The 27343-nt window shown below is 33.4% G+C and overlaps 4 protein-coding genes and 4 non-coding genes across 8 annotated transcripts; 1 reads left to right on the top strand and 7 right to left on the bottom strand.

The window, feature by feature from the left end:
* Positions 1-2594: 2594 nt before the first annotated feature.
* On the bottom strand, positions 2595-4404 carry LOC117930148 (AAA-ATPase ASD, mitochondrial-like). The gene has a single exon (XM_034850631.1). The coding sequence runs from the start codon at positions 4345-4347 to the stop codon at positions 2782-2784; it is 1566 nt and encodes a 521-aa protein (XP_034706522.1). The 5' UTR covers positions 4348-4404; the 3' UTR covers positions 2595-2781.
* A 3085-nt stretch (positions 4405-7489) lies between these two features.
* On the bottom strand, positions 7490-9332 carry LOC117929780 (AAA-ATPase ASD, mitochondrial-like). The gene has a single exon (XM_034850187.1). It carries the CDS (start codon positions 9307-9309, stop codon positions 7744-7746), a length of 1566 nt encoding a protein of 521 aa, XP_034706078.1. The 5' UTR covers positions 9310-9332; the 3' UTR covers positions 7490-7743.
* A 7825-nt stretch (positions 9333-17157) lies between these two features.
* LOC117931469 lies at positions 17158-17253 on the bottom strand. The gene has a single exon (XR_004654044.1). It is a non-coding gene; the product is annotated as a small nucleolar RNA R64/Z200 family (small nucleolar RNA).
* Positions 17254-17344: 91 nt separating this feature from the next.
* Positions 17345-17434, bottom strand: LOC117931467. The gene has a single exon (XR_004654043.1). It is a non-coding gene; the product is annotated as a small nucleolar RNA U54 (small nucleolar RNA).
* A 129-nt stretch (positions 17435-17563) lies between these two features.
* LOC117931478 lies at positions 17564-17639 on the bottom strand. The gene has a single exon (XR_004654051.1). It is a non-coding gene; the product is annotated as a small nucleolar RNA SNORD18 (small nucleolar RNA).
* Positions 17640-17708: 69 nt separating this feature from the next.
* LOC117931466 lies at positions 17709-17786 on the bottom strand. The gene has a single exon (XR_004654042.1). It is a non-coding gene; the product is annotated as a small nucleolar RNA Z199 (small nucleolar RNA).
* A 1023-nt stretch (positions 17787-18809) lies between these two features.
* LOC117931436 (thaumatin-like protein) lies at positions 18810-20062 on the bottom strand. The gene is made up of 2 exons (XM_034852433.1): positions 19875-20062; positions 18810-19666 (listed from the first exon to the last, which is right to left on the bottom strand). Exons 1-2 carry the CDS (start codon positions 19936-19938, stop codon positions 18951-18953), a joined length of 780 nt encoding a protein of 259 aa, XP_034708324.1. The 5' UTR covers positions 19939-20062; the 3' UTR covers positions 18810-18950.
* Positions 20063-20971: 909 nt separating this feature from the next.
* Positions 20972-24002, top strand: LOC117931435 (serine/threonine-protein kinase D6PK). The gene is made up of 2 exons (XM_034852432.1): positions 20972-22141; positions 23002-24002. Exons 1-2 carry the CDS (start codon positions 21399-21401, stop codon positions 23873-23875), a joined length of 1617 nt encoding a protein of 538 aa, XP_034708323.1. The 5' UTR covers positions 20972-21398; the 3' UTR covers positions 23876-24002.
* The last annotated feature ends 3341 nt before the right edge of the window (positions 24003-27343 follow it).

The raw sequence follows: 27343 nt of genomic DNA, 5'->3' as shown, positions 1-27343 counted from the left end.
ATATAATAAAAAATGTTAATTATATATATATATATATATATATATATATATATATATATATATATATATATATATATATTTGTTCGAAATTATTTATAAAAAATATATATAAATTTTGTTTTAAAAAATCAACATGTTCTCAAAAAGTCATTTTTTAAAGTTAAAAAATTATTTTTTATCTTAAACAATAAAATTTTATTTTCAAGAAAACTTTCCAAACGGGTCTAAGAGTTTTGAAAGAAAAGGAAAGGCACTTGACACTTTCTCCACCAAAATTTAAAAAAAAAATGATAAAAATTAAAGAAGATAAAAAAGGGTAAAGAGTTGTGGACCGACCCACCAGCACGGCTAAGCCCGTCCCAAGGGATCATGGGCCAAACTGGGCTGTCCATTTGTCTTGGACGGGCCGAGCACTATCTTCAGGCGGCTTCCGCAGCCTGTTGGAACGGCCCGTTTTATGCGGACATGATTTCAGCAACTCAGCCAGATGTTATTGTTTTTTAGTTTCATTTTTATTTTTTATTCTGGAAAAAAAAAAAAGGCGGAAAAATGATGGGAAAAAGCCTTGTTTTACACGGTTTGGACGAACCAAATTTGGAAACTTCTGCATAATTCACCCTTTATTAAATTATATGAACTATAATATAGTCTATTTACAAAAATATTACCAAAATATTAATATAAATTTTATTAATAATTAAATTTAATTTCATGCATGACCAACTTGAGCTCTTAGAAAATAAGTAACGCTCAGACCATATGTTTGAACTTATTAAATGAAGAGAAAAGGCAATTCAATTTTATCATATCTTCGAAAGTAAAAATTCAATCACACTTATTACAATTGAAAACATATCCATGAAAGTTTTGATACAAATAGGATATTAAAAATGTTTAAATCGGGATGAATCATGAAACTTATGTGACTCACAATAATCACAAAACCATCGACAATGCAAATGGAAAGAAAATAAACCTCAGTACTTGATGAAGTAAAAAGTCCATAATTGAAAGTCTTTCAAAGTGTAGATTTCTCTTTCATTGCACCATTATACTTCATATGGCCAATTTTTGAAAATGTATATATGCAAAGTGAAATTTAAGTTATATTGTTAAGGACTAAATTTTGCAGCAAATGCAAAATCTTCATTTGTCTTTGGTTTTGTGTTGTTCCAAACATAAATTGATCTTTCTCTACTTTGTTTGAGTAAAAAAGGTCTTTTCAATTCTCCTCGGCCTCTAACTCTGATAATATATAATCAATACTAATAAGAAAAAGAGTATGATGAAGTATAAAAGTTATAACCAACTCAAAATTATCCCAAAAAATCATTAGAAATTGTACAAGATGTAATTCTTCTTTGTATGTGTTACAAAATAATAAGAATAGATAATAAGAAAACAGAATAAAAACACACGAATTTACATGAAAATCCTACGTAGAAAAAGAGCATAAACATAAGAAAAAAAAATCTACTATATCAAAAAATGATATAAGAGAGAAGAGTTATGAGAGATTACAATAGAAGTGTAATTATCATAACATTCAAACTATACATTATACATACATATATATATATACCTATGAACCCAATCCCTCCACTACCACTACAAACCCTCCAAAAAAAATCTCAAAATTAGCTACACCACATATGTCGCACCACATATATATATATATATATATACCTATCAACCCAATCCCTCCACTACCACTACAAACCCTCCAAAAAAAATCTTAAAATTAGCTACACCACATATGTCGCACCACAAGTTTTCCAAGATTGGCAAAAAAGAAATCGGGTCACCAAACCCTAACAGTATAATATAATTGAGCATCAACAATCCACTTTGGCTCCATATGACAGAATTAACATTTCACCATGAAATTTAAAATTAATTGCTTTTTCTTTAGTTTTCAATCCCAAATATCAATCTCAAGTTTGCATTTTCGTGTGAAGTTTATTTAAACATAATATTCAACAAGAAAATCCCAACATATTCAAGAAAATACCATTGTTACATACAGATGACTATAAAAAATAGTCAATCATAAAAGAAAGATGACAACGGAAAGTAATTATTATTATGGGAAGGATGACCGACAAAAATAAACAACCATCAAATACCAACAATGACTACGTCTTGCTATCATCTTCTCCTTTTCTTCTTCAAAAGCTATGAACAACTAAATTCATAATCCATGTTATAAATTTTTTTTTTCCCCTTTTTTCTTATCTCTCACTCCTCTTGTTTATTCTCCCCTCTTCCTCTTACATGTTTTTTCCAAATATTTCTTTGTGCTAGAAATATATTTCCACAATCCATTCCTTGTTCATCAACTAAGATCACTGGTTATAATTTGATTTGCCGAACCTAACACAGACGGGTTGGGATAGATTAGAGGAGGCCTTTGAAAAAGAAAACCACAGGAAATAAAAATCTGTGACCTAAACTGAAGAGAAAAGCTACCAAAGCACCTTTCTTGCTAATTCACGTGATCTGAATGAGAGTCCCGCCCTGGAGTTTTTCTTTCCCATAGTAAGCGTAGAGATTCTTGACACCAGGCCCACCACAGTAACAGAGGAATGGAAAAAATTATTCAAAGAGATAAAGGATTTGATAGCATAGAAACTTTTCTACATAGAATTTTACAGACCATTCTATTAAACATTAGGATTAATGAACATCATACACACATATGCATACAAGTACATGAAATGATCTAAAGCCAATACTACACAATCAGAGAAATATATTCACAGCCCATGAGGTCGATTGTGGTTAGACTACCCCATTTTCTTTCACTGCAACTCCATTCTGTTTCTCTTTCTCACCTGACGTTTCCTTCTCTTTCACTTCTCCAGCAGTTGCCTCCTTCTCCTTCCCTTCTTTCTCGCCCTTTACCCTCTCTTCTTCCTCTTCCTTCTCTTTAGCTTCCTTCTCGGCCTTCACCCTCGCTTCTTCCTTGGCGGTCTCAAGGGCCTGAATCAAATTCTCCAAACAAGTTGTCCCAGGATCACCAGTGACGGACTTGGGCATCAAATTTTCCGCAACATCAGCAGGAGTCATATTGGTTTCCTCCAACAATCTGCAGATGCTTGCAAACAAATGGTGGGAGTCAAGATCCAAGTAATTCTTAGCCAGCACCTTGAATGCTTCAAAGCAACAGTAGGATAATTCTATGTGTTTGTCCATCCTCCCTCTCCTTATGAGAGCAGGATCAAGTTTTTCCACATAATTGGTGGTGAAAATTATCAGCCTCTCTTCCCCACAAGTTGACCACAACCCGTCAATAACATTCAGGAGCCCCGATAGAGTAACTTTGCTTTCTTTGCTTTCACCTTCTTTTTCCATTTTACGAATTGGATCCTTCTTCTCTTCCTCATTCGTTTCCTTCTTCTTCTTGCGTTGGCCTGTGAGGTCAAGCGAACAGTCGATGTCCTCGATCACAATGATGGATTTATTCCTTGTCTCGATCAATAGCATCCGCAGCTCCGTGTTGCTCTTAACTGAAGTGAGTTCAAGATCATAGATGTCATAATCTAAAAGATTTGCCATGGCAGCAATCATGGTCGATTTGCCGGTTCCCGGGGGGCCGTAAAGGAGATACCCTCGCTTCCAAGCCTTCCCAATTTTTGAATAGTACTCTTTCCTCCTACTGAAGATTGTGAGATCATTAACAATCTCCTCCTTCTTCTTTGGCTCCATTGCTAGAGTCTCAAATCTGGCTGGGTGCTCAAAGGCTACATGACTCCATAATGTCCTTCTGTACCCATGCCACTTGTCACTTGGATTGTTGGTGTAGAGCTTTCGCTGCCGATTTCTGACTTCAATTGCCTTCCCTTCCTTCATCACATGATTCAAATAAGAACCCACGAACATTTCCCGGTGGTTTTTATGGAAAGTGAGCTTGTAGAACCTCTTCTCATCAGCAGCAGGATAAAAAGAAAAGGTCTGCGTTTTACGGGGGTTTTTATGGGAAGCCCACCAAAGCTTGACCCCCTTGAATTCATCTGTGACTTCTTCTCGATCATCCATGCTGAGGACTAGAGATTGGCTGTCTTTGATCACGTCTGCTTTCAGCCGCTTGGCTCGGGTCGATGCATCGACACTGAGGTAATTCTCAATGGCAACATAGGCTTCACTGCGTTTGAAGCGATCTTCAGAGAACTCCTGGAAAGTGATTTGAATGTAAGGGTACACAAAGCTCACCAATTTCTGGCTGTATTTTTCAATATAGAACCGGAACTGCTGAGGCGTGTATTGCTGAAACATTACCCAGAGAAACATTGCGCCAGCAACTAGTGAGCCTGGTTTAGCCCACATCTCCCCCATCATCATCATCATCTTCTACAAAGTTTTCAAAGACTTGTAATAGAATGTGTTTGTAATGATTTCGAGTGTTTAGTTGCCTATTATATAGAGAAGAGACAGACACACCAGGTCTACCCACTTTACTACTATGCGTGACCACATTTCGAGTTCCTTACTGTTTTTTTTATAGTGGCTTGGTCTCCAAGGAAGATTACCATTGTCTTCTACCAGCAGCCACCTTTGACCATATTCCACCATGGATTTAGAGGAATTTTTTTTTTGTAAATCACAGCTGGCTACCTATGAGAAAAGACAAGTCGACCGAAAAAATTATGTTCACGTCTCTTTCTACTTAGCGCATCGCTGAGACAACTGATGACGATATAAATTTCGATCTGCAGATTCAAATTAAACATAATTATACAACATAAATTTAACAGGTTTAAACTAAACATAATTATGTTTGAATCATGAAATGTCCACATCCCCCTCAACTAGTAATAATCGAAGCTCACATTAACAGAGATTCAAATCATGCAAACTGCTGCAACTCCTTCCGTCTAATGCTAGCTATACATTGAAGAACTAAAACAAGGCTCAAGATTCTGCAGAAATACCTCAAGAGTAGAAGGGCATTGATTTCAACGTCTGATCATGATGATCCTTGGATGACATGCGGCTTCTGTTTTCAGACACAAAAACAGTTGAAACGCCATGTGCATGCATGCAGCCAAAACAGTTTCCCAATTTTTAATGAGGTAGGTTATACTAACCTTTCGGGCCTCCTTGTATTTTTAAACGGTTATAACCTCAGACTCCTCTAAACTCACATTTGAATTTTATATTTTAAGTTGTTTGGTTGTTGGAAAGCTTCAAGGAAAGTGGAAAGCCAGGTGGGAAAACAGGAGAAGAGAAAATCTAAAGAAAGAAACATTGAAGGAAAGTAAAAGATTATTGAAATTTTTAATCAATTATTCCTCACTTTAAAGGAAAGTAAAAAATTATTTAAATTTAATGGATTGTTCCTTATTTTTCTTTTTAGCATAAAAAATTTGAAAAATGTTAAAAGTTGATAAATAATCTTTCTCGTATTTAATTATCTTATTATATTTGTAATGATTTTGTATTTTATTTTAGTACTTTTCATGGAATCAACATATATCAATCAGCCGATATCATCAATTTTTTTTTCAAATGCCTAAAATATCCTTATTATAATTAATTTTAATTAACATATGAATTAGCTTAATTAGTTTAAATTAATCATAATCAACATTAAAGTAATCTATAAATTTAATTTCAAACCATTATCAATTAGTTCTTAAATATATTCTAATTAAACATAAATCAAGTTAATTAAATAACTAACATCGTCTTAGAACTGGCTATCTACTTTTGAGCTTAGCATCATCTGCCTCATCAACTGTTCTTCTTTCAAGTAAAAGGTATGAAGTATCAAGTCAACAGTCAAAAAATGATCTATAAGAAGAACTCGAGTTAAGGATTATTAACCAATACAGAGGGATTTCCAGAGAAAATTGGTAGAAAATGGAGGGAGAGGCAACCTTGTAACACGGCATTAGTACAAGAGAGACAAGAATAGGTTGGGGGATACATAGTCACATGTACAGTTGAATAGTTACAACGGTAAAACTCTGTAATTGAATAAGAAAGTTTCGTCTCCATGGAAGGATCTTTTATCTTCTTCAATAAAACACTCCATTATCTCATTTTTATTTTTCAAATGTTTATCTTATTGTCCTATTATCTCAAAATTTTAAAATTTATCCTTCGAAAATTCTTCCAACTTTTTTGTAATCTAGAATTTATAAAATTTGGAATAAAAAGTGTTGTTAATTTTGGATTATGGAATTTCATTATTTTCCCAAATTTGAGTTTTATAATATCTCTAACACTAGGAATTTGGACTTTTAAAGTCTCTCCAACTTTGTCCAATCTCAAGCGATGTGAATTTTTCATTTGGGGATTTTATTTTATTTTTAATAGTTTTTGTAATCCCATCATTCTCCTTTGTATTTTGATATTTTCGTCTTTCTTATTCATCTTTTCTATTTTTTTTTTTTAATGAAAAGGGACTACGAAGTAAAATACCTATAAATTTGATTAAAAGATGAATCACAATAATTTTTTAAACCAAACTTTGTAACATTTTTGGAAAAGCTTGACCATTTATAATAATTTTAAAAAGATTCGATCACCAAATAATCAACTCTATATTATAAATATCTCTTTTAACTAAATAATATATCAATTTCATCTATTGGCCTCTTAGTCTTTCTATTCCAAGAAATTTGGTTTCTCCAAATATTTCTTTGTGCAAGAAATATATTTCCACATTCCTTTCCCTTGCAAGAAATTGTTCATCAAATAAGATCACCGGTTATAATTTGGTTTGTCTAACTTAACATGGACGGGTTGGGACATATTAGAAGCCTTTGAAAACTCCCAAGTAGGAATGGCAATGGGACAGGTTTGAAACGAGTCGCCCCCATCCCAATCCCGCCCCATTTATTAAAAACAATTCTCATCCCCGCCCCATTTAACTTTTTTTTTTTTTTTTTTAAAAAAAATTACTTTTAAAATTTTTAATTACATTAAAATAAATATATTTATGAATAATAAAATTATTATATTTTTTATAACTTATTTTATTAAAAAAATTATTATTATCTATATATTAAAAATAGTAAAATTAAATTTTAAATTAAATTAATTTTAAAATTTAAATTAAATTAAATTTTAAAATTAATTTTATATATAATCGGGACGAGGCGGGATGGGACAATACCCGAACCCGCCCCGGGTTTTAAAAAAAAATCTCATACTTGTCCCAAACTCGTCTATTAAAATCAAACCCCGTTCCATTAGGGTCGGGGCGGTACCCGAAAAAACCCGTCCCATTGCTATCCCTACTCCCAAGGGAAAAAAAAAAAAAAAAAAAAACCTCATAGGAAACAAAAATCTCTGACCTAGGGTCCTAAACTGAAGAGAAAAGCTACCCAAATTAACTTAATTTCTTGCTCATTGACGTGATACGAAAGAGAGTACCGCCCTCGAGCTTTTCTTTGCGAAAGCAAGCGTAGAGATCCTTCACATCAAGCCCACCACAACAGCACAGGAATGAAACAATTATTTCGAAGAGTTGAAGCTTTGATGCCATGAAACTTTTCTCAATAGAATCTTAATTACAGAGCATTCTATTAAACAATAGCATTAATGTACATCACATACACGTATGTATACAAGTACATGGAATGATCTAAAGCCAATAATATATAAACAGGATAAAGCCTAAAAGTAAAGAACTAAATACACACAATCAGAGAAATATTCACAGCCCAAAAGTAAAGAAATGATATGATACATAATCACAGAAATATTCACAGCCCATGATGTCGATTGTGGGTCCTAGGAGACCACTCCATTTTCTTTCACTGCCGCCACTCCATTCTCTGTCACTCTTTCATCTGACATTTCCTTCTCTTTCACTTCTCCAGCAGTTGCTTCCTTCTCCTTAGCTCCTTTCTCGGCCTTTACCCTCTCTTCTTCCTCTTCCTTCTCTTTAGCTTCCTTCTCTGCCTTCACCCTCGCTTCTTCCTTGGCGGTCCCAAGGGCCTGAATCAAATTCTCCAAACAAGTCCCAGGATCATCAGTGATGGTCTTGGGCATCAAATATTCTGCAACATCAGCAGGAGTCATATTGGTTTCCTCCATCAATCTGCGGATGCTTGCAAACAAATGGTGGGAGTCAAGATCCAAGTAATTCTTAGCCAGCACCTTGAATGCTTCAAAGCAACAGTAGGATAATTCTATGTGCCTATCCATCCTCCCTCTCCTAATGAGAGCAGGATCAAGTTTTTCCACATAATTGGTGGTGAAAACTATCAGCCTCTCTTCCCCACAAGTTGACCACAGCCCATCAATAACATTCAGAAGCCCGGATAGAGTAACCTTGCTTTCATCTTCTTTCCCCTTCTTAGTAATTGGATTATCCTTGGACTCTTCGTCCTCTTCCTTTTCCTTCTTCTTCTTGCGTTGGCCTGTGAGGTCAAGCGAACAGTCGATGTCCTCTATCACAATGATGGATTTACTCCTTGTGTCGATCAATAGTTTTCGCAGCTCCGTGTTGTCCTTGACTGAAGTGAGTTCAAGATCATAGATGTCATAATCTAAAAGATTTGCCATGGCAGCAATCATGGTTGATTTGCCGGTTCCTGGGGGACCATAAAGGAGATACCCTCGCTTCCAAGCCTTCCCAATTTTTGAATAATACTCTTTCCTCCTACTGAAGATTGTGAGATCATTAATAATCTCCTCCTTCTTCTTTGGCTCCATTGCTAGAGTCTCAAATCTGGCTGGGTGCTCAAAGGCTACATGACTCCATACCGCCTTTTTGTACCCATACCACGTATCTCTTGAATTGTTAGTGAAGAGCTTTCGCTGCCGATTTCTGACTTCAATTGCCTTCCCCTCCTTCATTACATGATTCAAATAAGACCCCACGATCATTTCCCGGTAGTTTTTATGGAAAGTGAGCTTGTAGTGTCTCTTCTCATCAGCAGCAGGAGCAAAAGAAAAGGTCTGCATTTTAGGGGGGTTTTTATCGGAAGCCCACCAAAGCTTGACCCCCTTGAATTCCTCTCTGACTTCTTCTCGATCATCCATGCTGAGAACTAGAGATTGGCTGTCTTTGATGACGTCTGCTTTCAGCCGCTTGGCCCGGGTAGATGCATCGACGCTGAGGTAGTTCTCAATGGCAACATAGGCTTCACTGCGCCTGAAGCGATTTTCAGAGTACTCCTGAAAAGTGATTTGAATGTAAGGGTACACAAAGCTCACCAATTTTTGGCTGTATTTTTCAATATAGGACCGGAACTGATGAGGTGCGTATTGCTGAAACATGACCCAGAGAAACATCGCACCAGCAACTAGTGAGCCTGGTTTAGCCCACATCTCCCCCATCATCATCATCATCTTCTACAAAGTTTTCGAATACTAGTGATAGAATGTGTTTGTAAAGATTTTGAGTGTTTAGTTGCCTATTATATAGGGAAGAGAGACACTCCGGTACTCATCCATGTTCACACCAGGTCTACCCACTTTCCAACTGTGTGACCACATTTCGAGTTCCTTATTGTTTTTTTTATTGTGGCTTGGTCTCCAAGGAAGATTACCATTGTCTTCTACCAGCAGCCACCTTTGACCATATTCTACCATGGATTTAGTGGATTTTTTGTTTTTTTATTTTTTATTTTTTGGGTAAATCACAGCGGCCACCCATGAGAAAAGACAACTGACGACGACATAGATTTCGATCTGCAGATTCAAATTAAACATAATTATACAACATAAATTTAACAGGTTTAAACTAAACATAATTATGTTTGAATCATGAAATGTCCACATCCCTCTCAAGTTCTCAACTAGTAATCATCGAAGCTCACATTAACAGAGATTCAAATCATGCAAACTGCTGCAACTTCCTCCGTCTAATGCTAGCTATGCATTGAAGAACTAAAACAAGGCTCAAGATCCTGCAGAAATTCCTCAAGAATACGAGGGCATTGATTTCAACGTCTGATCATGCCGATCCTTGGATGACATGCGGCTGCTGTTTTCAGAGACAAAAACAGTTGAAACACAATGTGCATGCATGCAGCCAAAACAGTCTCCCAAGTTTTTTGGAGTCTAATTTTGGGTATATGTGTGGATCCATAGGCAGTATGCTGTCTACTGTTGATTGCGTTCGTGGTTGAGCCTACTGCTTGTAGCTTTATTACAGATCAGGCCTTCTCCCTATAGAATTTTACATGAGATTTATGGCTTGTCCCGCCTAACCTTCGGCCCTCCCTTTATTTTTAAATATTATACGAACTTGGACTAACATCTTGTTCAAAAGTATACTACACATGTTGTTAGGTTGATGACGCAATCAGCTGAGATCATCAAATTTGCTTTTTTAAATACTTAAACTGTCCTTATACAAATTAATTTTAAATTAACAAATAAATTGTCTTAATTAGTTTAAATTATCATAATCTAACATTAAATTAATCTATACATTTAATTTCAAATTATCATAAATTATTCTTAAATATATTTTAATTAATCATAAACTGCATTTAATTAAATAATAATTAACATGTTAAGATTTTTTATCTTCTTCAATCAAGAACCACAATTTCTCATCATCTCATCTTTATTTTTCTTTTTTTAGATGTTTATATTATTGTCTTATTAACTCAACTTTTTAGAATTTGTCCTTTGAAAAGTCTGCTAGGTTTTCTAAATCTAGAATTTTTTTTGTTATGTTTGGTTATTGAAAAGTTTAAAGGAAAATCTAAGAAAAAGAAAATATAAAGGAATAGTAAAAAGAAAAAAATAAAGAAAAATAATAAATAGATTTAAAATCCATAAATTATTTTAATATATTACTTCAAACTTTTTTGGTTTATTTAACTCTATTGTATAAAGACTAAAAAATTATAAATATAGAAATTTCTTAATAATTGTAATTATATTTGACTTTTTTTTCCATTTTCTATAACAAAACCTAACATAAAAAAAATAAAAATAAAAATCATATTCCTTAGATTAAGTTTGGTTCCCAAAAAGTATTAAGAAAAGAAAAAAAAAGTGTTAAAAAAATTATTTTTTCATGTTTGGTTTCACCATGAAAAAAACAAAGGAAAATCAAATATAATTAAAATTTATTAAAAATTTATATATTTTTAAATTATTCAATTGTTATATAACAGAAAAAAAAAATAAGTAAAATAAGTTTAAAGAAATATATAAAAATAATTTATTGAATTTAAACATATTTTTTATTTTTCTTCTATTTTCTTTCTCTCACATTTTCCGTCAAAATTTTCGGGAACCAAACATAACCTTAATATTTTTTTTCTTTCCATAGTACTTTTTCAAAAACCAAACATAGCCTATATTTTGGAGTATGGATTTTCTATCATCTTCCAAAATTAGCGTATTAGAATATATCTCTAACACTAGAAATTTGGGCTTTTTAAATCTCCCTGAATTTGTCTCCTTCTATATGTATCTCACCTCATTTCTCCTTAAATCTTCTTTAAATATTTCCATTCCATCAAATTTGGTTGTCCTTCATTTGTCTTTATAGTTGGTTTCTCCTTATATGTCAAGTCAAATTTGGTTACTAGATTTGGTTCCTCCTGTTTGTCTTGTAGTTAGGTATGATATCATTTTAACATTCCTTAAGAAATTAATTCGTAATAAATCCTAAAAACATCTTACTTACATGAATTTATCTGAAATTAGAATCTTTTTGCCAACTTTATCTCAATTTTGTAAAGAAGTGACTCATTTTTCACCTTGAATTGGCCAAAATATGCAAAATTTTAAAATGTGCAAAATTTCTTACTTTTCATGGAGGATTAGATCCAATAACTAGGGTCTATAGCTAACCAATATTGCTCACCATCATTTATTTATTGTAATTCTTTTCCTCATAGCAGTTCACATGTATAGGTCGACCAACTAGGGCATTGGTCATGGGCTAAAAGATACTCATAAAAGTCCATTTATAGGTAGGGCATAGAGGCCTATATGAAATTCTAATAAATCAACTTTTATAGTGATAATTTTATAATATAAATATATAGGTTTAATTTCATTAGTCTTTAACTCTTATATATTTAAAATTTTATCATACACCTAGCCTATTTCGAGTAAGGGGGTAAGTGAAAATGAAAAGAATAAAAAGATTTTAAAAAAATGGTGGGCCGACCCACTAGCACAATTAAGCCCATGACTAAGACTAATGAGCCATACTGGGATGTACATTATGGGTTGGGCACGATTTTTTAGGTGGGCTTGCTTAGCCTATTGAAATGGCTTGTTTCACACGTCCATGCTTTCAGCAACTATGTTCTTATTTTTTATTTTGAAAGGGACGATAAATTTGTTCATCTCATATAATATAATTTACTTCTTAAATTATATAAATTTTTTTGTAAATAAAGTGGTGAATGACCACATTGAATAAAATATTAATATAAATATTAATGGTTATTCATGAATTCCATTTACTCATCTTAAAGATGAGTAATGAGAGTTCATATGGTGAAACCTATAAAAGGTTTCTTATACCCGTGTAAGGAGTATCCGGAGAAAAAGAAGTTTTTTTCTCTTTCACTCATTCTCTTTCTCTTATTCTCTCAATTTTTTCACTTTGCTTTTCTGATTTTTTCCTTCCCATTATATATTATTATCAAAATAATATATATAGTTGATCTATACTACTTTATTTGCGTTGCATTTATTCTCATTTTACAACATGTTATCAACACGAATTGCTTTGAAGGTAATTCTCGTATCTTAAACTTGAAATTGTTTATATAAAATAAAATTTTACATATTTATATTCTTATTGTTAAATTCATTTAATTTGTGTTATATGTTGTTAAAAGTTATAAACAAATTATTTTATTTTGATCAAAAGTTATACCAAGACTATCAATTTATAATTGTTTCTAATAATAATGTTTTGTTATATATCTAAAGTTATTTGACAATGGCGAATATCACAAAACTTGAATTTGTGGCACTTGACATTTCAGGAAAGAATTATCTATCTTGGATCTTTGATGTTGAAAAGCGTCTTGATACAATGAATCTTGGAGCTACGATCAAAGAAGGAAATCAAGCATCCTTACAGGATCATGCAAAAGCATTGATTTTCCTTCGTCATCATCTCAATGAAGGTTTAAAAAATGAGTATCTTACGATAAAGGACTTTTTTCCTTTATGGAGTAATTTGAAGAAAAGATATGACCACTAGAAAATTGTGATTCCCCTAAAAACTTGATTTAATCGGATGCACTTTAGATTGCAAGATTTTAAAACTGTTAGTGAATATAATTTTTCACTTTTCAAAATCAATTCTTAATTAAAGCTATGTGGAGAAAAAATCGCTGAAAAAGACATGTTAGAAAAAACTTTTATTATGTTTCATGCCTCAAATGTGCTCTTGGAACAACAATATCGAGAGTGTAGATTTACAAAATACTCTGAATTAATATTGTGTTTTCTTCTTATTAAACAAAATAATGAGCTTTTGATGAGAAATCACTAATCTCACCCAACTGGATCTGAGTCATTCCCTGAAGTGAATGTAATACCGTCCCAAACTCGTGGAAAAAGACATGGTCGTGGTCATGGAAGGAATCCCCAATACCATGGTTATTATGGTAATTGTTAGCCCAAGGGTTCTCCTAATCGGGTTTTGATGATAACAAATCATGGTTAAGTGACAAATTGGTTTAATAGTTAAGAATCTCAGGCATAAATTCGAAAATTCATTAAATGACCAAATGAATACAAGATCGAGACGCTTGGAAGACTTGTGATCATAGGAAACTAATGTAAGATGAATGCATGAGTGCACTTAGGATTTTCACATGTTTCATGCAACTTAGAAAACTCGGTTTATTCTTTAAAACTTCGATTTCATTAAAACCCGAGTTTTTAACAAATGTACCTTAGGCAAAATGTTTTATAATTGGCTTAATAATTCACCTAAAGACCTTGCATAAGTGTTAGAAAAGAAAGGAATTGAAAAAAATAGGTTTTCGGGGCCAAAAGGCTCAACTGGTTGATGCTATGGCCAATCGGCTCAACCGGTTGAGGTACCGGTCGAGGGATGCACAAAAATTTCTCTCTCTCCCAATGGCCTTCTCTTCCCGGTCGAGATGATTCTCTTCCCGGTCGAGGTGATTCTCTTCTTGGTCGAGGTCCGGTCGAGGCAATGGTAACCTGTCATGCATTAAATGTTCCAACGGCTAGTGAACCGATCGACCCCTAGCTTGGCCAGTCGAGGTTACCTTTTGCTGTTTTTTACTCCCGAGCTTAAAAACCTATAAATTGAGAGCTTCACTTCATTTATTGATAAGAGAACACTTGCAATCAATTATCTACCTATCTATTCTTGATCAAAAAGCTCTCATTTCTTTCTTAGTGCATTAAATCATCACTTGCATATCCTTTAGTGCACTCTTGTGTATCATCCTAACTTTGTCTTGTATTTGAGTTATCCTTAAGCTAGGTTGAAGGATTCCTTCTTGTAAAATCTAAGTGTTAAAGTCTTCAAGAGGTTTGAATCTTGAAGAGATTGTGTAAGAGCCCATTGGAGCCGGAATCCAAGTGTAAGAAGATTGGAAGCTTGGTTGAAGCTTCAGGTTAGTGGAACCCTCACTTGGTTAGGAGATTGAGGAGAGTGGACGTAAGCAAGGAAATGTTGAACCACTATAAAACCCGAATTTGAATTCTCTAACTTTATCTCTTTATTTTGCTTATATTGTGCTTGAACTTGTTGTGATTGAAAATATTTTAAAAAAACCCAATTCAGCGCCCCCCCCCTCTCTCCCCCATCTTGTGTGTTTTTCTTATTTAAGCATAACTTTTATTTTTTCAGTAATAATTCCTCAAATTCTGAAAAAAAAAAAAAATTCATTGCACCATTAGAAGTGGAATAACACTGAGACAAAATAAGAAAATGTGAAGTGTTTACAAGATAAACCTCTCAAGAACCATGAGAATAATTGTTATAGATGTAGTATGAAAGGGCATTGGTTACATACTTATCGTACGCTCAAACATTTGGTTGATCTTTACCAATCATCAATAAAAGCAAAAGGAAAAGAAATACAGATGAACTATACCAATGGTGATGGATTTGACCTAACCTACTATGACATTGATTTCTTTGGAGGTCCTAGTGAAAAAGTTGATCATTTAATAAATGATGAGAATGCTAACATTAATTGATGTTACTTTATATATCAAATAATATATTATTATGGTTTATATTTATATTTGATTATTACATTTTCTTTTATATTGTTATTTACATTATGTCATTTTTTTAATATTAGTTGTATATAAAATTTACGTGTTATTTGGTCTCAAGATGAATGAGGATGATGTATGTCTCATAGATTGTGCAACCATGCACACAATTCTTTGAGATAAAATATATTTTCTTGAAATGACATTGATAAAAGCTAATATAAGTATCATATCTAGTATTACAAACTTAGTTGAAGGTTATGGAAGAGCAAACATAATATTATCAAATGGAACTAGATTAGATATAAATTATGCTTTATATTCTAGCAAATCCAAAAGAAATTTGCTTAGTTTTAAGGATATCCACAAAAATGGATATCATATTGAAATTATGAATTAAGATAATGTAGATATTTTTACATCTTCCATTATATCTGGCCAAAAGTTTATAATGGAAAACTCTCAACTTTCTCATCTAGGTTGTATCATACAACTATAAAATCTATTGAATCGTATGTTGTTGTGAGCCAGAAGTTCAACGACCCAAAAGTTTTTATTCTTTGGCATGGCAGGCTAGGTCACCCAGGGTCTTCAATGATGTGTCGAATAATCGAACACTCACATGGGCATCCACTAAAGAACCAAAAGATTCTTTTGTACAATGAATACTTCTGTACTACCTGCTCACAAGGTAAATTGATAGTTAAACCATCTTTTACTAAAGTCATATTTGAGTCACCAATCTTTTTAGAAAGAATGCATGGGGACATATGTGTGTCTATCTATCCACCATGTAGACCATTCCATTATTTTATGATCTTGATAAATGTTTCTACTAGGTGGTCACATGTTTGTTTCATTTCTACATAGAATGTTGCATTTGCTAAACTCATTTCACAAATGATCAGATTACGAGCACAATTTTTAGATTATCTAATTAAGACAATATGTCTTAATAATGCTGGTAAATATTGAGCATCTTGTTACTCATACTCATATCCAAAATGGTTTAACAGAATCCTTCATCAAACGTCTCCAATTAATAGTTCAACAATTACTAATGAAAGTCAAATTATCTACTTTCACATGGGGACATGCTATTATGCATGTTGCAGTTTTAGTCCGTATTTGACCTACAACTTACCATGAATACTCTCCTCTACAATTTATGCTTGAAAAACAACCAAATATCTTCCACTTACGAATCTTTGGTTGTACAATATATGTATCAATTGCATCAATATAATATTAATGATCATTTATGAACTCTATCTACTCATGTTAAAGATGAGTAAAGGGAGTTTGAAGCCTATAAAAGGCTTCTCTTACTGAAAAAACATACATCCAAAAAAGAAAAAAGCTTTCTTTATATATCATTATCAAAATAATATATATATATATATATATATATATATATATATATATATATATATATATATATATATAAAATTAATCTCTACTCCTGTACTTGTCTTTCATTTATTCTCATTTTACAACAAATTTGACCATTTACAATTAAATTTAATTTCATGCCCATTTATTTTATTTGATTGCTTTTCGTTAAAAAATAATAATAATAAAAAATAAAAAATAAAAATCGAAAATTAATCATTTAATATTATTATTATTTTAAATTTATTTAATTTACTTTCACTCTTTTATATAAAAATTAAATAATTTAAATATATATATATATATATAATTATTTAATTATATTTGATTTTTTATATTGTTTATACTTAAATTAACATAGAAAATCAATTTCCTTATGCATATCCTAAAAAAACAAAAAAGAAAACAGTAAAAAAAATTCAGAAACATCCATTAAAATTGAGGAAAATAAAATAAAAAGAAAATTAAAAAGGAAAAAAGCAAAGTGAAAAATTATGTAATAATTTGCAATTTTATATTATTGGCAAACTATTTTGCATTTTAAATTGGTATTGAAAACGAATTTTTCTGGTCTTGAAAAATGTTGGCAAATTAAAATAACCTTATCTTCTGCTCAGAAAATATGAATTTTCTTCTCATAGATTTTTAAAAATCTCTGAAGTCTGACATGTGAATTGTTTTCATACTTCATCATCGCAGAAGAACCACGCCTGATGTTTGGGTCTCATGTTTGGACCTCAAGAAAGGAAGAGAAAAAATCCTAACCCTAAATAAAGCCTACATTTTGGGATGGGACTCTCATACTCTTTTCTCAGAGATTCTCAGCTCATGAATCGAGTCGGAATAGCGTATATTGCCCAATCAGGCATGCAATCACAGAGCCAACTCTATCGAAGTCAAATCATTTCAAAAGATCTGATCTTCGAATAAAGAGAACAAACTAGTATTGTGAGCAAGAAAAATAAAATCAAGATCAAACAGTTAGGAAACAATTTGAAATTAAGATTTGATAGAGATCAGAGTTTGGTAAGGTTTATCGGTCACGGTGAAATCAGAAACACGGACCAAAAAAGTACTCATCATATCTCACAAAAAAAAAAAAAAAAAAACCTACAAATTTTCTATAAAAAAAAAAGATATAACAAATCGATAAGAAGAATCATCAGAGACTTAAATACAACTAATCATGGGACGTATCCATCGTATTGTTGCAGTTTCTCTCTCATCAAGTGATTGCGATTCGCCGAGAGAAGTAAAATTGACACAAACCAAAGATAAAAAATAATAATCTATTGCTGGAGAAAATTTGAGAGAGAGACTAAGAAGTAGAGAGATGTTGAGTAGGAGTGGACTGAGCTCAGATTTTAGGGTTAGCCCCCTTTTATAGATCCAGGTGCAGATATATCACAGAAACCCTAAATCGAACGGCCGCCGTCGTACTGCGAGTCTACAATAGGGCTTCATAATGGACTCTATGGGCCTCATTTTTCTCAGATACAGCCCACCCCAACTAAAAGTTTCGGCCTTATTGGCTCCGATTGGCCCATCTTTTATTATTATTATTAATTTTTTCCTTTTTAGTTGATGAAAATCAATGGAATTTTTAATAACCTTAAAATACAATTTCTTTTCAAAGCCAATTTGATACCGGAGATTAGTAACGAAAGAAAAAAATGTTAAGAAAAATAATTTTTAAAATATTAAAGAAAACTAAATATAATTAAAATTAGTCAAAAACTTATGTATTTTTAAATTATTTTATATTTATATTAAAAAATTAAAATTAATAAAATAAGTTTAAAGTAACATATAAATTTTTTTTATTTTAAATCTATTGTTTATTTTCTTTTGTTTGATCTTTCCTTTTACTCTTTTTTTCTTTGTATTTTTCCTCAAATTTTTCAGAAATTAAACATAGTCACAAGAAATATTTTTAATCTTCAAATAAATATGAAATATTATTATCTAATCATCACATCATAGACATGTCTCGTGGCTCATAAGGTATCACATGGTCACAAGTTGCTATTTTTTATGGCATTATTTGATTATATATTTTCTTTATAGCTACTCTTTGGATGAGTAAAGGAAATTCTCATATAGTTCCACTCTATTTAAGTTTTTTTTTTAGGCGAAAAAGGATGAAAATAGGTTTAAACAATAAACCGTCCTAAACCAACCATATCATCATAGACGAGAACATGACAGTGGATTCATGATGTCGCCAGGTTAGAAGACCCAAAACAAATAATATTTACGAAATAATAGTGAACATAAAACAAACGATATGACCCCATGATGATAGCAAAGAAACCAACAATCAACAGCTTTATTAGAATGATTAAAGCTTCACAAAACCAACATCAAGATAAAGTTTGAGTTGATATAAACTCTACACTCTATATGCCCATATGCTCATCTCCCCAGTTGGACGGACAGAAGGTTATGATATACTCTTTGGACGGACAGTTTACCAATGGTGCTGGTGTATCAAAAGCATAACTATAGTACGAGGGACAAGCTCCCTTAAACATTTTGGAGTAGACGCTTGGTTTGCACTTCTCTGGGGTCCCATACTCATTCCTGCAACAGAACATGTCCAAATTGAAAGCCAAGCAAGCACTCTTGCAGGCCACTACTTCCCTATTGTTGCTCAAGACTTGAAGCTCTTGTGGGCACAAGCTGTTCATATTTGTCAAGCAGCCTCCAATGGAACATTTTGATGCCCTAGGCTTTGTTGTGACCGAAACAGGGAGATTGTAGCCATCAACCAAGCTTACATCATAAAAGCTTGGCTTGCTCTTGTCTGGCTGCAGCGAAATTTGAACCAGTGTAGCTGGGGGAAGGCCTATAGTTCCATTGCATGCAAAGCGACCATCACAGTCACCAGTTTGGCAGGCTGGTTGCCAATTGGAGTTGAATTTGCAGCCAGTTCTGGCCCAAAGCCGGCCACTCCATGTTGGTGGGGCATAGATGCGTCGGGTCTGGCCTGAAGGAAGGCTGAAGCCACCATCCGCTATCACTGGATGGCCTGTGTTTGGGGCAGTTGCAGGCCATATTGGAAAGGGGCATTTGTTGCTTATATACAAGGAAACCGGTTGTGCTGCTGCATTTTCTGTGAAATCATTTTCAGTCAGATAGGCAGGGCTGATATATCATCAAAAGCTAGTTTCAAATTCTACGATAATATAAAAACCAATTCATTTCAGTTTCTGTGAGAAGCAAGCAAAAGTTAAATAATGCATTCCCATTTGGCTTCCCAGAAAGAAAAAGAAAGGGCACAACTTAGAAAGAGCATACATAACTTCAAGCAGCAGAATTACCAGGAGACATGAAATGCCATAAGAGGAAAAGAAACCAAGCAGCAAAAGAAACCAGCAACCCCATTCTGATGCAATTTGGTGAAAGATGAGGTAAAGAACATGTATTTTATAGTTGAACAAACATTCTCCTTTGATTGTACTCTAAGTTTAGAGATTGATAATCTTATCTTTGGAGACAAGAAAGAGCTAACCATAGCAATGTATTATCCTTCTATCATTATCCTGTGTTGGAGGAGAAGCAACAAACAATAGGTGACAATGGAAATTGTCAGTCCAAAACAATTTTTTAATGCTGTATAATAATCATACATTGAATTGCCTTGAGCAATGGACATAAAACAGTAGACCCCAAATGTTAAACTTATATCATCTATCAGATTCTAATTAGTCCAATTAAAATGATCCAATTACCAATCCACTAATCATCATTACCAAAACATGTAGCAGAGCATCCTACAATTGTCAAAGAAATTAATTCTATTTGTTAAATCATAAGACTGCTAGATGTGCTAATTTGTAATCTGTAATCATTCTAAAGTCAATAGTTTGTTTCTTAAAAGACAAATTGCCTACAAAGCATCACCAAAGAAGGGAGGACAATCTTCAACCACCGGGCTGATACTTTTACCCTATAGGACTATCTTCAAGCAGGGAGGATTCTTGAGAAATAAAAGGACATAAAATCCACCACCCCACATAAGAAAATGGTGGAATCCAACAGGGTCATTCAATTTTTCTCCAAAAAACCATATATGGGTGGATCTCACATTTATGGGCAATCTTCCAAGGCCAGATCTTCATTTGCAAGCGACAGGGTGCATAAATAAAATGAGAAGCATAATAAATGGGCACTGAAATGGTAACAGAAAACACATAAAATGCAAGACTCTAAATTTCCCATTTTCTCACTTTCCAAAATTTTAATTTTCTGGCACTTTCCCTGGTGGTTTTCCATTAATACCATTTTAGCCATCAAAAGGGATCTGATTCAATCCTCAAGATTCTCCTAGTGATTAAAGGTCAAGGTTGATACTTGATAGACTCACTGTACAAGTTTGAACATGCCTGGTTGCCCCATGAACTTCTCTTGGAACCAGAGTAACGGTATTGGGTAATTGGGTGGGGCTTTGGTTGGAAAATCTGAAAGGCTTTTGTCCTTTTGGCTCCTCGTAACTCCCAACAAACACTTTCTCTCTATACAAATTTTCTCATTTCTAAATTCCCCTCTGTGGTTTTTGTTTTTCTTTTGTCTATAAGCTGTTAGATTTCTAGGACAGTGTAAGAAATGAGTCATACCCTAGCCCCCGCCCAGGGCATTGGTTCTCTCACCCTCACATTTCAAATTTGAATACCGTTTTCACCTTCTTTTGAGCCCCCATGTTCAGTCCTCTTCGCGCCCGCATCTCTCTCGCTCTCTTTGACCGCCTCGGCGTCGCCACCCACCACCCTTGACCACCCATTTATTTACTTAAAAAATCTTCATTCAAAACTTTCTTCAAACACCTGCGCTGCACTCCTTCAACGATGGGTAATCAGGCCACTGGCGATGATGACAGCGTCAGTAGCAGTACTGTTACTAACTCTGATAATAATGCGATTAGCAATGTTGTTGATGAGGCAACCGAAAATCTGGAGAGTGCTGAGATTAACAATGGTGTGGATGAAACGACTAAGAATGTAGAGATTAGCAATGCGGAGGACGATGCGAAGAAAGATGTGGAAACTACTGAGATTAGCAACGGGGATGCGGCTGAAGCAACCGAAAATGGGGAAAGTGTGGATTGTGTTGAAAGCGAGAAGAGTAGTTTGAGTTCCGCGAGTTATTCTAACAGTTCTGACACCAATGAGACCAATTTCAGAAGTTTCTGCGCGTCGAAGCCCCATAGAGGCAACGACATCCGATGGGATGCGATACAGTGCATCAAGGCTAAAGATGGGGACATGGGTTTGTGCCACTTTAGGCTTTTGAAGAAGCTGGGATGTGGGGATATTGGGAGTGTGTATTTGGCTGAGCTGAGAGGAATGAGCTGTTTGTTTGCCATGAAGGTGATGGACAAAGGGATGCTAGAAGAGAGGAAGAAGTTGATGAGAGCCCAGACTGAGAGAGAAATATTGGGTTTGTTGGATCACCCATTTCTTCCAACCCTTTACTCACATTTCGAAACGGAGAAGTTTTCTTGTTTATTGATGGAGTTCTGCAGCGGTGGGGATCTTCACACGCTGAGGCAGAGGCAACCGGGCAAGCATTTTTCTGAACAAGCAGCTAGGTTTGTTCCTAACTTTTTAGATTAATATGCTCTTCTTTGTTGTGTTTGATCTTGGTTCATCCCCAAATTGAACTGGTCTTCGTTGATTAAGAATGCAATAGGACTGAGAGGAGATGCTATGCTAGAAAGGTTTAGAAAAATGGAGATTAGAAAGCATTTTTCAATATGTTCTAGTATGCTGAGAATCTGAAAATATAAATCAGGGAAAAGGATTAGAAAGTGATAATGAATTACAGCTGAGGCTCCCTAGGTTTTTACCCTCAGATCCAAATGAAGCCTTGATAACCAGGGAAAAGTAGGGAAACAACTATGACTTTTGATTCCAATGATGATGACCCACCTCGTTTTGTTGGTACAGCGTAAACCCCTCTTTCAGTTTTTTTAACTTAGATGTTCTTTATCATCAAACCAAAAAGGGGGGAAATAATTAAGCAGCCCCCAATTTTTGGAACTTTGAATGTGAATTTTGATGGATCACACCAAAAGGATCATCCTTGGTTGGCTTAGCATAGAACTTTTCCAAGACTGGATAGGGCAGTGTTTGAATGTTCTCAGTTTCACACCTCATTGTAATTGCCTTTGTGGTGGAAAACACTAAAGAGTGTTCAGTTCTCTGCATGACTTGGTTATCCTTGGTTGGCTTAGCATAGAACTTTTCCAAGACTGGATAGGGCAGTGTCTGAATGTTCTCAGTTTAACACCTCATTGTAATTGCCTTTGTAGTGGAAACACTAAAGAGTGTTCAGTTGTCTGCATGACTTGGTTGGTTGGTTTCTACCTTTGCTTTGTTAATGTAATTTTGATATGAGCATGTTAGTTACATTTAGCTTTACAATAACTTCGTTTTAATTTGCTTGCAGGTTTTATGCTTCAGAAGTGCTTCTTGCTCTTGAGTATCTGCACATGTTGGGGGTGGTTTATAGAGATTTAAAGCCTGAAAATGTTTTGGTGAGGGAGGATGGCCACATCATGCTCTCAGATTTTGACTTATCGCTGAGATGCTATGTGAGTCCCACCCTTGTTCAAACCAGCAGTGACCCATCATTTAGGATATCTTCATACTGCATCCAGCCATCTTGCATTGATCCAGCATGCAAATTATCAGTCTGTGTAGAGCCCTCTTGCTTGCAGCCCTCTTGCTTTAAGCCTCGGCTGTTTAAGGCTAAATCAAGGAAGCCCAGAAGTGAAAGATTAAGTTTGACAAATCTAGATTCACTTCCTATGCTGATTGCAGAACCAACTGGTGCCCGCTCCATGTCATTTGTTGGGACCCATGAATATTTAGCTCCTGAAATAATCAGAGGGGATGGTCATGGTAGTGCTGTTGATTGGTGGACTTTTGGTATTTTCTTGTATGAGTTACTACATGGGAGGACACCATTTAAAGGCAATGGGAACCGAGAGACATTGTTCAATGTTGTTGGCCAGTCTCTGAAGTTTGCTGAAGGATCCTCTATTAGTTTTGCTGCCAAGGACTTGATACGGGGTTTGCTTGTAAAGGATCCACAGAAGAGATTAGGATACAAAAGAGGTGCCACAGAGATCAAGCAGCATCCCTTCTTTGAAAGTGTCAACTGGGCTCTCATTCGCAGTACTCACCCTCCTCAAATCCCTAAACCTGTTGATCTTGAATGTCTTAATCACACATCATCCTCATCCATGCGTCTAAATGACAAGGGAGCTACGGACTCAGATAGATCATCAGGTCCTTACTTAGATTTTGAATTTTTCTAATGAATTTTGGTGGAACAATAGTAGCAGTTGCTCTTGAAGTCATTGAAGTTTTCATTGTTAGTGTGTATTCATTTCCTCAATGAAATCTTGTTTCCTTTTAGAAGATTCTTCCTTTTTCTACCATCAACTTGTGGGGTCTGTTAGATTTTTGCAATTCCCTCAGGTTGCTTTTTCAGGGGCATAGCATATAGCCCATGACCTCAAATTAGATGAAAAACCCTTTTTTCTTTTTGGAATACTTCAAAAAGAAAAGGGCCAAGAAGAAAGCAAAATCAACTTTCATTGCAACTTGTTTTTCATGCTGCAGCTGTCACGGGTCCTCAGCCTTGGAGTTTCTTAAGGTAATGATGGTCCTCCAATGGTGGGTCTCCCCCTCCTTTTCACCATACTCCTTTCTATGTGACCACTGTTTGTCCTGAACCCATATTGGCCCTCAAACTTCGCCTCCAGATGTTCAATTGGATAAAGAGGAAAGAAAAAAATACATATATGAAATGGACAAATCAGAGAAAAGCTTTAGGTATTGTAGGCCACTGAATTCCTCTGGCAACAAGGAATTGTGGTGTCTCTGTCACAGTGACCTTTATTTCTCATGGTTGCTTCTACCTTTGTTTGGATTCTGCTTCCTTGAATTGTTGAAGGGCTGCTTTATTCTTCTGTAGACCACCACAGGCTTTTCTTTGAGATTGATTTATCAGTCTTTCTTGGATACTATTTGTCGAATAGAGGATTGATGCTGATTGCACAAGATTGATAATGATGCTTGCTCCTTCTCTTCTCTTGCATACATTCTGCAGTACCATCACCATTTCTTTTGCTTCAATTTTGTTTTTTTATTTTTGTTTTTTCAGAAAATTCAAATATCCCGGGCCATATGGTCTGTTTTGAACCCATCAATATTTCTCTTTTCAAGCGATAAAATAATTTCTTCGAGTCTTTGGGAATATGAGAATCTCATATGTTTTCTATCATTTCCTAACAAAATATATGGCTATGATGTATTAGTGAACACCCCCATATTCAAATTCATTTATTATATAGCCAATAATCTAATCATATTGAAGAGATCTTATTCTTAATATGTTTGATGGACTATCATTTTTATGCTAAATTCATCCTCCAAATTCTTATACCATATTTGGAATGGAGGGATTTGGATGGAAAAAGAAAAAAAATAAAATTGAATCCAATGTTTAAGATGGGGAGAATTCTTTTTAAAAATAAGAAAAAAAAATGTCAAATCATTTTAAAGGTAAGAAAAGAAAAGAAAAAAAAAACAATTACATTTAAAAATGGTAGGAATTCATGAATTTAAATTTGATTAAAATAGGTATAAAAACATAATTTCTAATTGTGTACATGTTTTTTTTTTTTTTAACTCTTTCTTCTATTTATTTTATGATACCATCCATTTCAATTTTCATTTTCAATTTATTTCAAATGGATATTAAGAAATTTTCTTTTTATTAAAAACACATTTTTGTCAAGTTACTTTTTAGGTAAAAATAGATTTAAAAAGGTCTTAAAGGAAGGTATATTTTGTTTATTATGAAAAATATGAATAAAAAATTTTAAATATAAATAAAATTTATTAGAAATTTATGCATTTTAAAATTATTTAATTTTTAGGTATAAAAATGACTTATTAATTTTAACTTTTTTTTTTTCCTTTTTTTTCTGCTATTGTTCACGCCATTTTCTTTCCTTTTTTTCCTGGAATTATTAAAATAAATGAGTTCTTTTTTATTTCTTTTACAAAACTGAAAATTTTAACTTTTCCCTTTTATACAAAATGAGATAATTAATTAAAAATCAATTCTTTCATTTAAAATTCTATTATTTGAATTCTTTTTCTTTAAAATTTAATTTCAAATCAAGAGTAAAGTAAATTTTATCCACGTAATTTTTTTTAACATAAAAACTTAATAAGTTAGCATGAAACCTTAAAAAATTGTATTTAAATGTTATTTATTTATTTAGTGTTTGGTAAAACTTATTATTTAATTTTTATTTTAAAGATTAAGGTTATTTAATAAAATTAACTTAAAATTTACTCTAAATCATCAAATTGACATATCTATCCTTATAAATTGTAATTAGAGTAAAGAAGGTCAAATAATAATAAAGATAGTAAAGTAGTCAAAAAAATCGTAAGGATAATTATGACAAAAAATGATAAAAACGTAAAATAAAAATGTAAACTTAAAAATAATATAATTATTTTTACTTATTATTTAAAATTATTTTTAATTTAAAGTTATATTATTAAATTATTTTATCAAACATATTTAATTATTATTTAATGACTTAAATTAAGTTATTAAGTCATTTTAAGTTATTAAGTTAGTTTACGGGGTTTTAAGTTTTATAAAAAGTTGTATATATTTTTTTTAAAAAAAGAAACACCCTTACAGAAAATTGGGATATCTTACTATTAATTCCATTGATTGAAGAAGAAAAGGCCACCAACAAAATTTGTTTAATTTGGTCAGTCCAATTAGTTCACATATTTTATGTAGAGCACATGGGTGATTGCCACGTGTTGGCATACCCTTGGTTGTGCTCTTAAAATTCTCAGATGTATGCTTCTTCATTGAGTCGTCATTGTTGAAAAATAAAGGTGTCAAGGGGCCAAAACATGCATATATATAAAAGAAAATGTAGGCCATGAGTGAGAACAACGTTAGACCAGTGAGTGTGACAAGATTCAAGTGTGGACAATAAATTCCGAAAATCAAAGGAAACAATATAAAATGGACGGTGATACCAAGATGCTAGAGGATTTCCATCTTCACTTGCACCTAGTGCGTGTTACATCCTCAACTTCCTAATTGAAAAAAGTGGGCCACATTATCATATGATTAATCCTATTTATAATTTTTTTTTCTTATTTGAAATGATCATATTGTAAAGTTAAATACCCGTGACTAACCCATATTTCAAATTGTATCATATAAAACAGATAAAAAAAAATTATTATAAAATATATCGATCAAAGAAAATTTGAATCGTTATAATTAAAAAAATAGGTGATTGACTATTAATAGATAGCAACTTGATCGAGGTAACCATCCAAATCAAGTAAATTCCCACGAGAATTTCTATCTTGTGATTTAATAATTATTAGTTAAAATATCAATTATGTTAAATTGAAATTGTATTATTGAATAGTATTTACTAGACTTGTATTATTATTATTATATTGATGAATAGCTTTGATGAAGCTCGTAGAGTTCCAAAATTCAAGGATCCAAAATCAATGTACAAAAGCTTTGCCAATGGTTTCTATGCTTGAGCGTTTAGGCGCGTTGGGCGAGGCCGCGAGGGCGAATGTGGCACATCCTCCATGGAGTTTCACTTTTTTGAAGCTTCAAAGACTGGACTAAACTAAATTATGTCGATCATTACGAGAATTTTTCATCTACACTTTTTAGGAAATCTCGGCGCCACCATTGTTCTCATAAACCT

The sequence above is a fragment of the Vitis riparia genome, chromosome 14 (assembly GCF_004353265.1).
Source record: "Vitis riparia cultivar Riparia Gloire de Montpellier isolate 1030 chromosome 14, EGFV_Vit.rip_1.0, whole genome shotgun sequence".
In the NCBI taxonomy this organism is placed as follows: Eukaryota; Viridiplantae; Streptophyta; class Magnoliopsida; order Vitales; family Vitaceae; genus Vitis; species Vitis riparia.
This window is presented reverse-complemented; position numbering and strand designations above follow the sequence as displayed.

Bases quoted from the DNA above. Each gene is read 5' to 3' on its own strand.
- LOC117930148 (XM_034850631.1), bottom strand. From the start codon at position 4,347: ATGATGATGATGATGGGGGAGATGTGGGCTAAACCAGGCTCACTAGTT.
- LOC117931436 (XM_034852433.1), bottom strand. From the start codon at position 19,938: ATGGGGTTGCTGGTTTCTTTTGCTGCTTGGTTTCTTTTCCTCTTATGG. The intron at 19,667-19,874 runs GTAATTCTGCTG...ATGATTTCACAG, and splicing joins ATGGCATTTCATGTCTCCTG to AAAATGCAGCAGCACAACCG.
- LOC117931435 (XM_034852432.1), top strand. From the start codon at position 21,399: ATGGGTAATCAGGCCACTGGCGATGATGACAGCGTCAGTAGCAGTACT. The intron at 22,142-23,001 runs GTTTGTTCCTAA...ATTTGCTTGCAG, and splicing joins TTTTCTGAACAAGCAGCTAG to GTTTTATGCTTCAGAAGTGC.
- LOC117929780 (XM_034850187.1), bottom strand. From the start codon at position 9,309: ATGATGATGATGATGGGGGAGATGTGGGCTAAACCAGGCTCACTAGTT.